Consider the following 12,976-nt stretch of genomic DNA (forward strand, 5'->3'; position numbering starts at 1 on the left):
TCATATCAAATGAACCCGCTTGCTCTCATTCTTAGAAGCGCCTCTGGGCGAAATGTTTGCCTTCATCCAGCTCCACATGTCAGACACGTGCTTGGTCCCCAGCTTTCGTTCCTGGCTCGCACTGGTTCCTTCGATAAAAAGAAACCTAACGAACGCGAGATGGAGTCAGAGCATCTTCCGGATTGAAATGCTTAGGATCCGGTCCAGTCCTGTTCGGCTGTTCCGAATCCAATCCGCTCACCAATCTGCTTTCCCCGGATTCCTCAGTTCAGTCTGGTCCGATTCGTCTCACCGGAAAAATAAGATAAACTCCTGTCAACCCGCTTTCGTATTCAATACTTTTTAAAACTTCAACAGTAATGTTGGTTTAACTGAGCATGCTTAATTTAAGAAATGTGTGGATTTTCATTCAATAAAAATGTGCAATAAGTTGATATAAAACAGTGGGTGCTGAGCTTCTTACCACAGCTTGTTGCTAGAAAGGCGTGCGATTTTCCGTGAAGAATGGAACAAACAAGGCTAGTCGTGTTGTTAATCACATCACAGTTATGTTGCTTGATAATTCACAAGTACCACCTCACTGCGGTAGCAAAATCGCTTCTGGTTTCCCTTTCGGAATGAGAACATTGTCCAAGATTTTCACAATCCAGGGTAGGTGCAGCATGCCTATACATGTCACTACGCAGTTTTAGCGGCGCCTAGTTGAAAAGTGCAGGACGATAATTGTTTAGTATTCTTTCTGAATAGCTAGAGCCACCATCTAACCTCATATATGATACTTCAGGTGTGTATCCATCCTCGGACGCACCAACTGATGAAACAGTCTCAGCTGTGAGCATCACCTCATAACGGAAATATCCGAAAGCTATGTCTAGGTGTACTCGTGCATCGCACAGCTGCGTGAAATCACATTTACGCGGTCAAAAACCAATGTAGATATATCATACCATTATGCATTTTAGCTACTTTGGAAGGAATGGGAGCTCTAGTTTTCCATACCAGCATATCTGAGTGTCTCTCATTCATATCGAATTGACGCTGTGATCTGTTCGTTAGAAAAAATTTTTGTAGAATACGTAGCTGAGTGATGTTCTATGTAGCCTGTTCAGTGCATTGCTGAAAATTAAAAGTACTGTTAGCAAATTTGAAAATCCTTTCCGGTCCTAATCCATGTTTTGGTGAAAATGTCTGATCCCGTCCAACGCGGCCCGCGGATTGATCCCCAATCCGTGGACTGTTGATCAATCCGTGGATTGATCCAATCCGCGAAGTGCTCGAGACGGAACAGCCGTCGCATCGAGGACAGGCTGGCGGACACCGACAGCGTGCCCCGCCACGGACCACTGCGGCTGTGACAGATTTGGCGCGCCCAGCGCGGGGTCGTACTCGGCGCACTTTCGCCGTCTCCGGAGTGGCATTTGTTTGGTCGGGGAGCGAGCCGATGACGACGGCGTTGGGGAAGGGAGTAGGGGAGGGTGGGAGCAAACATACAACATCACCACTGATCACGAACAGGACTGATCGGAAGTGCCGGCTTTGCCATGTTTCTCACAGGTGCAGCTGCCTAATGAATTTACGATCTCTAAGTTGCATCCGCCGAGCAAATAAGTGAAATTCGAACCAATGCCTTCGCCAGATCGATGTACGAAGCTCCCGTCTACCTCCTCATGCAACCCGCACACCGCAGTAGCGGTGTAACCTAGATACGTTTTGTAGAAAAAATCCCACTAGTGTTCGCATTAGTCCAGGACATTATTGATCTTTAAAAGGTCAAGATGACGAAAACAACTGAAATTGTTCGGGAGTTGACTTAACTAACAGCAGCAAGAACTGCGGAAGACATGCACGCAGCTTTTCAAAAGAGGAGCTGATAAAGGTAAGTGCAAACAAATGGAAATCGTTCTGCTGTCTTTGTGGATTTGAACATGATTGTGGAGAACTAGACCATAATAATAATAATGCGGTTTGCTTGTTAACAACGTGTTTTTTACCTTGACATTATCTTTATGCCTGACATAAGGTTTCTTAGAAACCATCTTTAACAAGCGTCCGGGTTGCCTGCCGGATACCCTTCGCTCGGATGGGGGTAAATTTGACCCCACTGAGATCTCAAGAATTATGAAAGCTAGGGACACCAAATTCACAGGGTTATGTTAACCTATACGTGAACTCAATGAGGTCGAGTTTGAGGTTCCTAAGTGATGACCTTCAGGTCAAATAAGGTCAACCAAGGTTAAATCCTGGTTAGTCCCCCAAAATGCCCCAAGAGCATTGATGACTGTTTCTAAGCAAAAGGTCACATATTCATTTAAAATAGTTGACCTTGTTTGACCTTTGTAAGGTCATGGTGATCAAAAAACTACAAGACTGGCTATGAGTTTTGAATTTGAATAAGCGATGAAGATAACGCTAGGCAGTGTGCTCCTAAAAAACAAATGTTGACCCGGGTCATTTAGCTCTATGACCTATTCTGACCTCAAGAAGCCCCATTAAAGATGTAGAATGCGGTTCCTGCTATCAATAAATTCGAAATGAATACTAGAAGCTATCCCATATAGCAAGTCCTAGAGCAATAAAACAGGTTGGTTTTGACATTGGTCTGACCTTTATACCTGACCTTAGACCAATGCAATTTGCTCATTTAGTTGTTTTGTTGTCTAAGAAAGCATTTCAGAGATGTATGGCTTTGTCTAAAACTCCTTTGTTGGATCAGATTGAAGGATTCCCTAGAAATTGCCTTCGCTGAAACCATGGTCTAACTCTGACCTGCCATAGACCAGCGACCTTACAAGATGCATCTAAATTTATTTTCACCAAACGATCCGCTATTCAATTGTCTACAGCTATGCAAAATTTGGCGCGGCTGCGCCGCGCCGTTCGGAAACCATTCTGGAAAAACATTTGTGGAGGGTCATTTTGACCCCCACCCGAGCGCATGTTAAGTAATGCGCGATGCCTGTTAACTTAAAATCGCTTGCATGTATAATTGATGCGTGATATCTGTTTGCTTGAATCCGCCTGCATGCAGGCTTTTTTTCTTGCACTTTAACTTTTAGTTGGATAAACACTGTATTGCAGTAATAAAAAGCAATAGTAGTAAAGTAAAGCAACTAGCATGAAGTAACCGCCACTGCGTTGGCGGTTGCTTCATGTCACATTCCCATAGGAGGGGGTCAATTTGAGCCCCCCCCCCCACACCCGAGCGCGTGTTAAGATTGCATGATGTCGTCAGCACTCCGCCGTCGCTTTAGACTGAACTATTCCCTAGGAATTGCATTAACTGTTAACCATGACCTGACTTTAAACTGCTGTAGGTCAGTGGTCTCACGATGTACATATTTTGTACCAAAAAGATGGGATATTCATTTGCTTGCATTTCTGGATAATTTGGCGCAGCTACGCCCCACCGCTAAAAAGGGTACTTAAGAGGGTATTATATTCGCCAGACGTGTTTGCCTTTAGGTTTATTGGTAAATGTTAAGAACATGTGTTTGGCAGCGTCGAAAACACCATGTCACTGCCAATGGTCGTGTGCTCAAACAAGTTTTTGAAAGATCGATTTACAGAGTTCCGTAGCACAGACCACGGAGGAAAAAGGCCCATGGAGCTGACATCTGACCGCACTGCGACATGGCGAGCGATGGCCACCAGCTCTTGGACAGTCGGCGGCCAGCCTCGGCCCGGGGCCACGGGTCGATTGTCTCAGGACCGGTCGGCTCGTGGCCCCGGGCGCGGCCGCTTCCGCCGACCGACGCTCGCACGATAAAGCCTGACGATTTGTCGAGCCGAGAGCGGTTCCGTCGCGCCGCGAGCGCCCGCCGCCTGTAAAATATTCGCGCCCGACGGCGCGGCCGGACGCGCACCGTTCGCCGCTGACGGATCGCCGCCGGACGGCCGCCATAAATCCCGGCTGCCAGATCAGACCACGCTGCCAGATCAGGCGGCGCTGCCAGATTCATCTGCATAGCCCGGCCCGAGAAGACGCCAGTGCCCGGGGCCGCGGCAACCCCTGGGGTCTGCTTGGCCCCTGGCGGCAGCACAGTAACATGGTTGCATAACTTGTCCCCTCAAATAATTAGCTCCGGTTATCCCGCCGGTCACCACTCCGCCCGCTCCCCAGGCCATCGGTCGTCCCCGCCCAGAACATGGGCTCCTGGTGGCGCCCCTGGGCACGAGCTCCGGCGTCCGGCGTCAGCGCGCGGCGCGATGGGGCCGCCGGATGCGACGAGCACGGCACGCATCCGAGACAGCGCGACAGATCCGCCATCAGCGCACTGGGACTCCGCGGGCTGTTGCCTGGCGACGGCCGCCAGGCGGACTGTGGCTGTCGGTTCGTGCAGCCATGCGTACGATTCCGATCGCGCTGCTAGCTAATGGTTCCGTGACAAGATCTCATCCCGAAACTTGATCGCGGCGTGATGAAAATGTGGCCAATTATCAGGCGACTCTTGACGGTGCATTTCCAGCAACACGCGACCGACTCATTCACCATGTAGCACGACTTTCGCACCCAGCTCTGAGCCTCACACATTGGTCGAGAAGTTGGCGCGACTCTGGGCTGACCTGTCGGTCGGACTAACGCCAGTTTCGGATGTGACAAACCAGCACAACTCTGGGGTGTCCACCCTCGGGTGGTGAGCGTTGACGTCTTGGCCACCTCGTTTCCGAGAAACACTTGGGGCGTGCTAATGGCCCAATTATTCACCCAGAAAGACTTATAACCTCTTGTGTCGTATACAGCAGTTCCCCATGGGAAATCCAAGCCCACGTGTCGGAGTCGCCTTTTCGGCACAAACAAGTTACAATACACATGGCCAGCCGGGAGAGCAACAATACAGGATTGCCGTTGTAGAGGGCTACAGCGACGCCATGATTACATGAATGAAAGATGCATTATTCATGCGCTTCGATGCTATTTGAAGCTCTTCAAAACCCTTCTCAAGGCTGCAAAGCTGCGTGGCCCGACTTGAGCTGCATGTATAAACTAGACGTGCTCAAGCGCCCACGTAAAGTACGACGTCATCCAACAACGCATTGTGCACCCAGGAATAACACCGACATGGCGAGTAGGGTGTTTGTGTATTGTAGGCGGTGCCGACAGGTGACCCCACCTGCGTGCACGGCCTGCTGGGCTCGAGCCGGGCCAGCTGGCCGGACCGCTGCAGGTCACCTCGTCTGCGTGCGCGGGCTGCTGGGCTCGAGCCGGTCCAGCTGGCCGGACCGCTGCAGGTCACCTCATCTGCGTGCGCGGGCTGCTGGGCTCGGGCCGGGCCAGCCGGTCTGGATTGTGCAGTCGCCTCACCTGAACACCGGCGCGTCAGAGCCGTTCCTGTACCACAGCACGATGAGCACCGTGTCTCCGGCCGGGTGCGTCATGTTGCAGGGCAGCGCAGCCTCGCCGCCAGCCAGACCCAGCACCGTCGTCACCGGCACTGCCAACAGAGTACAGCCGGCAGGCTACAGAAGACGCTCGCCACTTCAGCGGGTCTTACGAGAGGCTTTTCCAAACAGCGATGCTCACGCAGCACTCCTGCAACACGTATGGCCCAATGGAAACGTTCACATTTCCGCTCACCGACCGTTTCTCAAGCTCTGTCAAGCACTGTGTTTCTCAAGCTCACGTCATACTGTCTCTTTCTCAAGGTCACGTCAAGCATTCTGTTTCTCAAGCTCGCGTCAAACATTTTCTTTCCAAGTCCGCGTCAAGCGTTCGCTTTCCTTAGCTCCCGTCATGTATTCGAGGGACGCTTTTGCGTTTGCCGGGCGTTCCACTGAACGGAAAGCTGGGGTTGAAATACGAACGCCGGCCTCATAAACACTGGTGTAAGTCGACGGCACGGCGACATTCATGGGAAGGGACAGCGCTCGTTGGCAGCACTCGCTCGCCCGTTCACGACCGCTGTGAGCGGTGTAACAATTAAAAAGCACGCGACCTGTAAGTACCAGCCGCGGGGCCGTGCGATGGGGCGCACTTTACATTGAGAGGGGCCTGCTGGCGGCCGCGGCCCAGCGTCGGTCAACGGCGGCGTCTACGGGCGCTTAATGCACCGGCCGTCGTGGTCATTATGGCTGGCGTGTGCCGCTGTAATGAAGGTGGCAGATTCATCGACGCCCCGGCACTGCTTCCGTGGCGCCAGCCGGGGCCGATTCGTCACCTCCTGCCCCCCTCCTCCTGCCCGGCACCCGACGCAGCAGCACGGACAGATGAACACCGGGCATCTGGCGGTGGGATCAAAGGATCCGGCGGCGATCAGTGGCAAATACCTTTTGTCAATATGCCCTGCGCGGGAGCTTGGCACGGCCGATTGATTTCATGGGACCAGTCAATAACGGGCTGGGGTTCGGACGGCTCCGGGAAACGAGCCGGAAATGTGCAACCAGTTCTGAGCGAGTTCAGGGCAGATTCGGTTCCAGATCGCGCTCACATGACGCACAGACACTGGCCTGGAAGCGGCACGGTGGCGACGGCGAACACTTTTCCCGAGTCCCGAGCGAAAGGGCTTTACCATCGAGAGCCGATGCCGAAGCCTGCCCGGCGAAGCCCGCTCGCGTCCACGCTGGGCGAGCGTTTTTGCGCGGCCCGTGTGGCGGCCGCGGCTCGCGGCGGCGTCTCCGGAGAGCGCGTGCGGCCGCATCGGCAGCCGGCCGGCTGAGCTGCGGCAAAAACGAGCCGCCGCCGGCCGCAGAGCGAATCAGGCCGGGCCCGCCGGCGGCCGGGCGGCCGGCCAGTCCGCAGCGCCCGCCGCTCGTTTATCAATACATATGCTGCCCTCGCGAGCCATCCCGCCGAAGGAGAGGCCGGCGGCGCGCTGGCAGCATGATTGAAGACAAAAGTTAATTGCCCGAATTTCCGAAACGCTTTAGATATATCGCGTAATCAGTCTGGTCGCGAGATTAATGGCACGTCTCCGCTCGCGCTGTCTAATGACAACGAGGAAGCAATGGCGGCAAATTCAAACCATGCGTCATTTTGCAATGATGTATGACTGCATTTATGGCCGCATTTGCTGGTATGAGCTGCCTAATCATCTGGACCATTTTAGCTGCTGTTTGCGAACGACCAGAAGACGAGCATTGGTGTGTGCCGCGGAGGAAATGGATGCACGCGATGCCAATGCATTTATCAATGATAAGCCGTACACAACAAAGAAATCAAGCCGCCAAGAGCACGGATAATAAATACAGCGCTACACCCAGAAAAAAATATTCCAGATGCTTGCTTTCAACGTGTTGAGCCAAGATCAGGTGGAGATAGTATGGCTAACCGGGCAAAGTATGGCTACCCTATCGTCTGTCTCTGTGGGCTTTGCTTTGCTGGGATGTATGCAAAGATCATCCGCAGCGTGTCAATAATTGCCGTCTATTGCAGGTGACGGAATGCCATCGCCACGGAAGGTTTCGAAAACTTCGGTGGGGCGGGTCAGCTGGGTTGGATTAATCGGAGGCAAGGGGTTATGCTAATGATCAGCTGCTGTCAAAGAAGATTCTCTGCTTTGGGCGAGCTATTACGAAAGAAACCTTCCGCGCCAGCGTGCTCTTCGCTATATTCCTGTTCTACAATTGTCCGGGTTTTTAAGTCTGGGTCAAATGAGTGGTGACTCAAGCGGCGGAAATATCACTACAGGCCAGAATGTTATTATGTATTATGCATCTTCCAACAATCACTATCTACCATTTGGAAAAAAAATATGTGGCTAGACACACTGCCGCATTGATAATTGGCTAATATATCAAACTATAACCAGTTTCTTCTTGGGTCAGCTTTTTCTCTCTGAGGTGAAGCTGGGTCGTTCAGTCAGCATGTTTTTATTTGCCACATAATGCAAACATCGGTGCTTTGACCATCGGATAAACGTCGTTTTTCCGCATTGTCTCCGACGGTAACGATTTCGGTAAGGTGCATGTACCACTTAGTGTATCAGCCTGTCTTTGAAGCTCAACATTTCCTCCATCTGCCGTTGATGAGCACCCATATTACAACAGTATAAGAACAAACGACTCAATATGCCAACTGTTCCAGACGGCCAATATCTACAAAACATGCAAAGTGTGTGCCAGGTGAAGCAAAACTATGTTGTCATTTATTCGGTTCTAATAATAACACAAAAGTGATGTTAAGTAATAGGGAGCAAGATGCTCGTACCGACGTACCGTATTCAATTTGTGCTAGGCACATTTTGTGACTTCATTTTCCTGCATTACGCATGGTTACAAGGTTAATTTTAAGGGCCAATCGCATACGGTGTTATTGAGTGGCAGCTATACTAAACAGTTGTATTGTGGTGATATATGGTTGTCATAAACAGTCATCTACAGTTGTATTGCAGCAATATACAGTTATCATAAGACAGTCATATGCAGCTGTCGAATTACAGTTGCAATGTCAACAGTCCCAACGTCAACATTTGTAAACAGTGAGCCGTCCACAGTTTCAGTTGTATGCAGTGAACATGTCACTTGTATGTGATATCAAGACCAACAACTCTGTGTATATCCTACGCATTGATCTGTAGTTTAAGATTATGATGTTGCAGGACCTTTGCAAGATTAGTGTCCCAACGCATACATGTGCCCATTAGCAAAGCGAGATGCCAAATGAACAATCACCAATGCAGTGTGTCTGCGCCAATCTTAGCGCAACCTGCTTTTAATGGTTTTTACCTATTTTTCATTTTTTGACTCAGCTTAGCGAGTTCTTAGTCTCCAATCAATAAGGTCGGACGCTGCTGACGTCAAAATTTATTGCTGATAACAAGGAGCATGGCCCAATTGACAGCAAGTGAACTTTATTGTTCATCTTGCGAGAAACCTCACTAACGTGACTTTCAAAAATGGGCCGAGAGTCATAGCCATTTTGGATAGGTCATCACTCCTCGAGAGAAAATGTTCAAAAATGACAGGAGTAATGCAAACGTCATGCAAGTTACAACTGAAAACCAGCCTGGCGCATCAAGGGCTTGCAAATTCATTCAAGAGGTTATTTAGGAGTACATATAGGAGGAATTAGACAATTGCATCAGTAGGAATATGGACATCATCGTTGGAAACAATCGCTTTACTGACAAAATATATATTGCTGCTGTGTAATGATCTAGTTCCACCATACCTTGATCGTTATTGCGTTTTCTGGTGTGTCAATTATTATACTAGATTCAAGACGTTAGTGATTCTGCAGAAAAGGGCGATAAGAATGATCAGAAATATTTTTCCACCTCATTCCTCAGAGCCAACCTTCAAGCAACATTTAGTCCACAAGTTATGCGATCTCGCAAAATACCAAATGTTCGTTGTGTGGCATACATTTTTGATGAAGCAGCTCGTCAACAGCTTTAATGACATGTTTGGAATGGCATAACATTACGCACACGAGGCATAGCACCAACCACATGGAGAACAACCATTTTGATATGAAAACGACACATCATTTACGATTGTCTGTATTGGACAAAATTATGAAACCATATTTTTTAGATGCTTCCCACCATTCACCAAATTTTCAATTTCAAATTCATGATAAAGAAGTTAAAATGACTCCATTTTATGTCTAAATTCCAGAACCTTTATTTCTGATGAGAAATTAGAGATAGACTGATGTCAACATCTCCAGCGAACACGGTACAAAACTCATATTACGGGTGACTGACGTGACCACCCATTACCCGGCGCTGGCCCCTGGTCCCAGCCAGCACCAAGCTTGCGCTTAGCTGTTTGGGCTTACAGGACGACCAGCGTGACCAACGCATGCATTTCAAAATAGTTTGCCCAGACCATGCATGCATGCAAAAAGCGATACTAGTCCTACATATAATGTTTTGGCACCGGAAATGGGTTAGTAACCAGTTGAATGACTACGTTTAGCTATGAATACGTTCTGCTCTCTTATAAAGGGAATGCTTCACATTTCAAGATATTTAAGCAAGATTCAGATATGATGTAATAAGCCAACTTACAACTGTTGACATTTTTCAAGTCGAAAAGACTAAAAAGCATGCCAATCTTGTAAGTCTTTCAACTATCCCAGAAAAACGTACTTCACGCCATCTTCACATCTTCTTGTGACATCTTCGCGGGCATGTAGCTCAAAAACTGGGTGGGTGGAGGGGGGGAAAGGTATTAAGAGTAACAAGACTGGGAAATGCGCTGAATGATCTTCACGATAACTCTTTCAGTTCAAAACATCCTACAGATGTGAAACACTCTCTTATAGTTTTGATGTTGCTTGGCTGGGGTGGAGCATTCCTCGTTGCCTGATCACGTGACAGAAAACACCCTCAGGGAGTGTGCCAGTCAGGCACTGTCCTCACCGGGAGAGGTTCATTAAGCAGAGCAATCTACTGAAGTGCAGATACAGGTGGCATGTCAGTTGACACGCGCTCGGGTGGGGGACTCAATCTGTCCCCCGTCTCCCGAAGAGTTTGCCAGAATGATTTTACATGGCAGCGTCAAACTTTGCTTAGCTGTAGGCAATTGAATAGCTGATCTTTTTTTAATTGATGCACCCTGTAAGGTCGCTTTAATTTGTCGGCTCAAACTCAGGATGGTGGCTAAAAGCGAAGGGGATTTCTAGGGAATCATTCAGTGTTATTCAACAACGGACTGTTAGACAAAACTACGCATTTCTGGGATTGTTTTTTGATAGTTAAATTAGATTTGAACTTATAATTATGACAAAATATATTGACCATGGATCAGGTACGAAGATTGATAGCAATTGATTAGATAGTAATTAAAGGTAAACCGATTTTTGGCTTGAGAGCTGGCTTCATGGGATTGTTTCTGATGCGCATTTCGAATTTGTTGATGCCAGGGACCGCTACAGACATATTCCACATGCGTGTTAAAGATCAGAGTATGTAAATGGCCTAAAATCATTCTGATCAACCTTTTTGTTTTAGTAGCACGCTACTCAAAGTTATCCCTGACGCTTCTTCAAAGTAAAAAATAAAAACAATCTCGCAGGTTTTTAAGCATCATGTCCAATCTAAACGTCAAACAAGGCCACTGACCTAAAACGGACATTCGTAGCATTTTGCTTAGGACAGGATTTAGGTTCAAGACAGTTGCATGAGGAGGTCTGAGGGCACTTCAGACACTGACGTGGAGTTTGACCTGGTTTGATCTTATCTAGCCAGAATGTTATCACCTAAGAACCTCCAATTTCGACACAAGTGAGTGCAACTACAGGAAAATCCTCTCTGAGTTTGATGCTTATAAATCCCCAACTTTTAGAGATATCAAGGGGTCAAAGTGACCTACCACCCGAGCGTATGCTATTCAGCCACGCAGACGTTCGGTCTGGTCGTCTGCCTAATCGAGCAGCGTGTGTTACGGTATAGTCTACCAGTGCAGATGAGCCACTGCTGCAACATCTAACTTTGAAGAAATCACACCACGGAACATCAAAAGAGAGTTTTCCACATTTGTACGGGGTTTTAAGCTGAGATTGGACCATTCAGTGCAGTTCACTGCTATGCCCCTTTTAAGGCTTATAACCCTCATGTTTTTTAACTTGACACTCGCGACCTTGTGTAGACGCATTTCGTGCAGACTATTTCAAAGTCATCCAGACAGGCATGACGCCATATAAACAGAATGCGAATACTGTTACCTCACTGGCCATGTAGTGCCCAAAGTCAAGAAAAGTGTGACCATAGAATCACTCGCGCCTGGCGTATGTCACCACAATTTCTAATACGAACAGATATTAGCTGGCCATCAATGCATGAAACCCGTTGAATGTAAGTTTTGAACACGAGTCCCGTTTTGTGCTACATAAAACATGACATTGGGCTGTGTTACGAGTTATGCCGGAAAGAAGGCCAGGAAGCGAATAACTTTTAAAAATAGCATCAGAACTTAGAGTGTGACTGAAAAAACAATACAATACTACGGAAAACATCAGCAAGAACGCCGATAAAAGGAACCAAAACACCAGCACATAATGATATTCGATTCGGTAGCCGCGCTCAGAAAACAACGTCACCTCTTGGTAAGGTGAAGTAGTACAAGTAAGTGAGGCCGTTCGCTACAGTGACACTTTTGACACATCCAGTCCGGCAGCGACTCTGACGTAATAAAGGCACTCTATGACGTAATCAAACGATGGCATATTTGAGAACATAGTAAATGAATAGTAAACTTGTATCGCCAAAAGGCAGTCTCCTCCAATTGAAAGCAAACGAATGGTTAGAAGTAAGCATATTTCATCATATTTGATGCCTGCCCCAATATTTTTAAATGTGGAAAATCCCTTTTATGCTTGTAGCGATAGCCGGATCGCACCCAAGCATTCAGTAGCTTATGATATGAACATTGTACATATGGTGATATCGGAAACGTTTCCCTTGCTTTTCTGGTTTCGGAGCAGCAGCGGGTTTTGAGGAACACTGCACGGGGATTTACGGCCGGCGCGGTCGGCGGGCAACAACCGACGATTCCGCGGACAGCGCGTGACGGGCCGACATTGTTACATTTGCAGGGTTGTACACAATGAATATATGCTTGAAAAACATAAAACCACATCCCACTGTATTCAGAATTCAAAAGAGTGAGCCCGTATTTGTGTTCTGTGTCGTCACAAGGCATGTCTCGCAAATATTTAACAAAGTTAGATGATCAAGATAAAAAAAATCATGGGAACATTTTGAATGGATGGATTTCTGGGACCAGTACTCATGCTAAGCAGTGCTTGTTGTGTCCTTGTGTCCTTTTCCCGACTATCCGATCGCGCAATTACCGGTTAGCGGCAGGATTTGGTGGCGAAAGCTTATCGTGCCGCAATGCTCGGCACAGTTCTGCCCTCTGACGTCAACTACCCTCTGACGCCAACTTTGACCTTTAACCTATTAAAAGGGGTCAGATATTAATCTAGCAACACAAAACGCACTATCAATCCCGAGACCTTGATGTGATCAATCCACTGGTGTTATCCGCTAGGCTCTTTCTTAGTTTGGAAACAGCAGGGGTCACATCTGCC

The 12,976-nt window shown here is 48.2% G+C and overlaps 1 protein-coding gene across 1 annotated transcript in view; it reads right to left on the bottom strand.

Annotated features, from left to right (window-relative positions):
- The window catches only part of LOC119094262 (protein turtle homolog A), a 192,832-nt gene that overhangs the window by 110,973 nt on the left and 68,883 nt on the right, over positions 1-12,976 (bottom strand). Inside the window, exons 2-3 of the mRNA XM_037217337.1 lie at positions 5,303-5,432; positions 3,620-3,822 (exon numbers count right to left, since the gene is read on the bottom strand). Of these exons, the coding sequence (XP_037073232.1) occupies positions 3,620-3,822; positions 5,303-5,432 (333 nt within the window). The remainder of the gene's footprint in view (positions 1-3,619; positions 3,823-5,302; positions 5,433-12,976) is intronic.

This window comes from Pollicipes pollicipes, unplaced genomic scaffold (genome assembly GCF_011947565.3).
Source record: "Pollicipes pollicipes isolate AB1234 unplaced genomic scaffold, Ppol_2.1 Scaffold_4002;HRSCAF=4701_pilon_pilon_pilon, whole genome shotgun sequence".
NCBI classification, from domain to species: domain Eukaryota; kingdom Metazoa; phylum Arthropoda; class Thecostraca; order Pollicipedomorpha; family Pollicipedidae; genus Pollicipes; species Pollicipes pollicipes.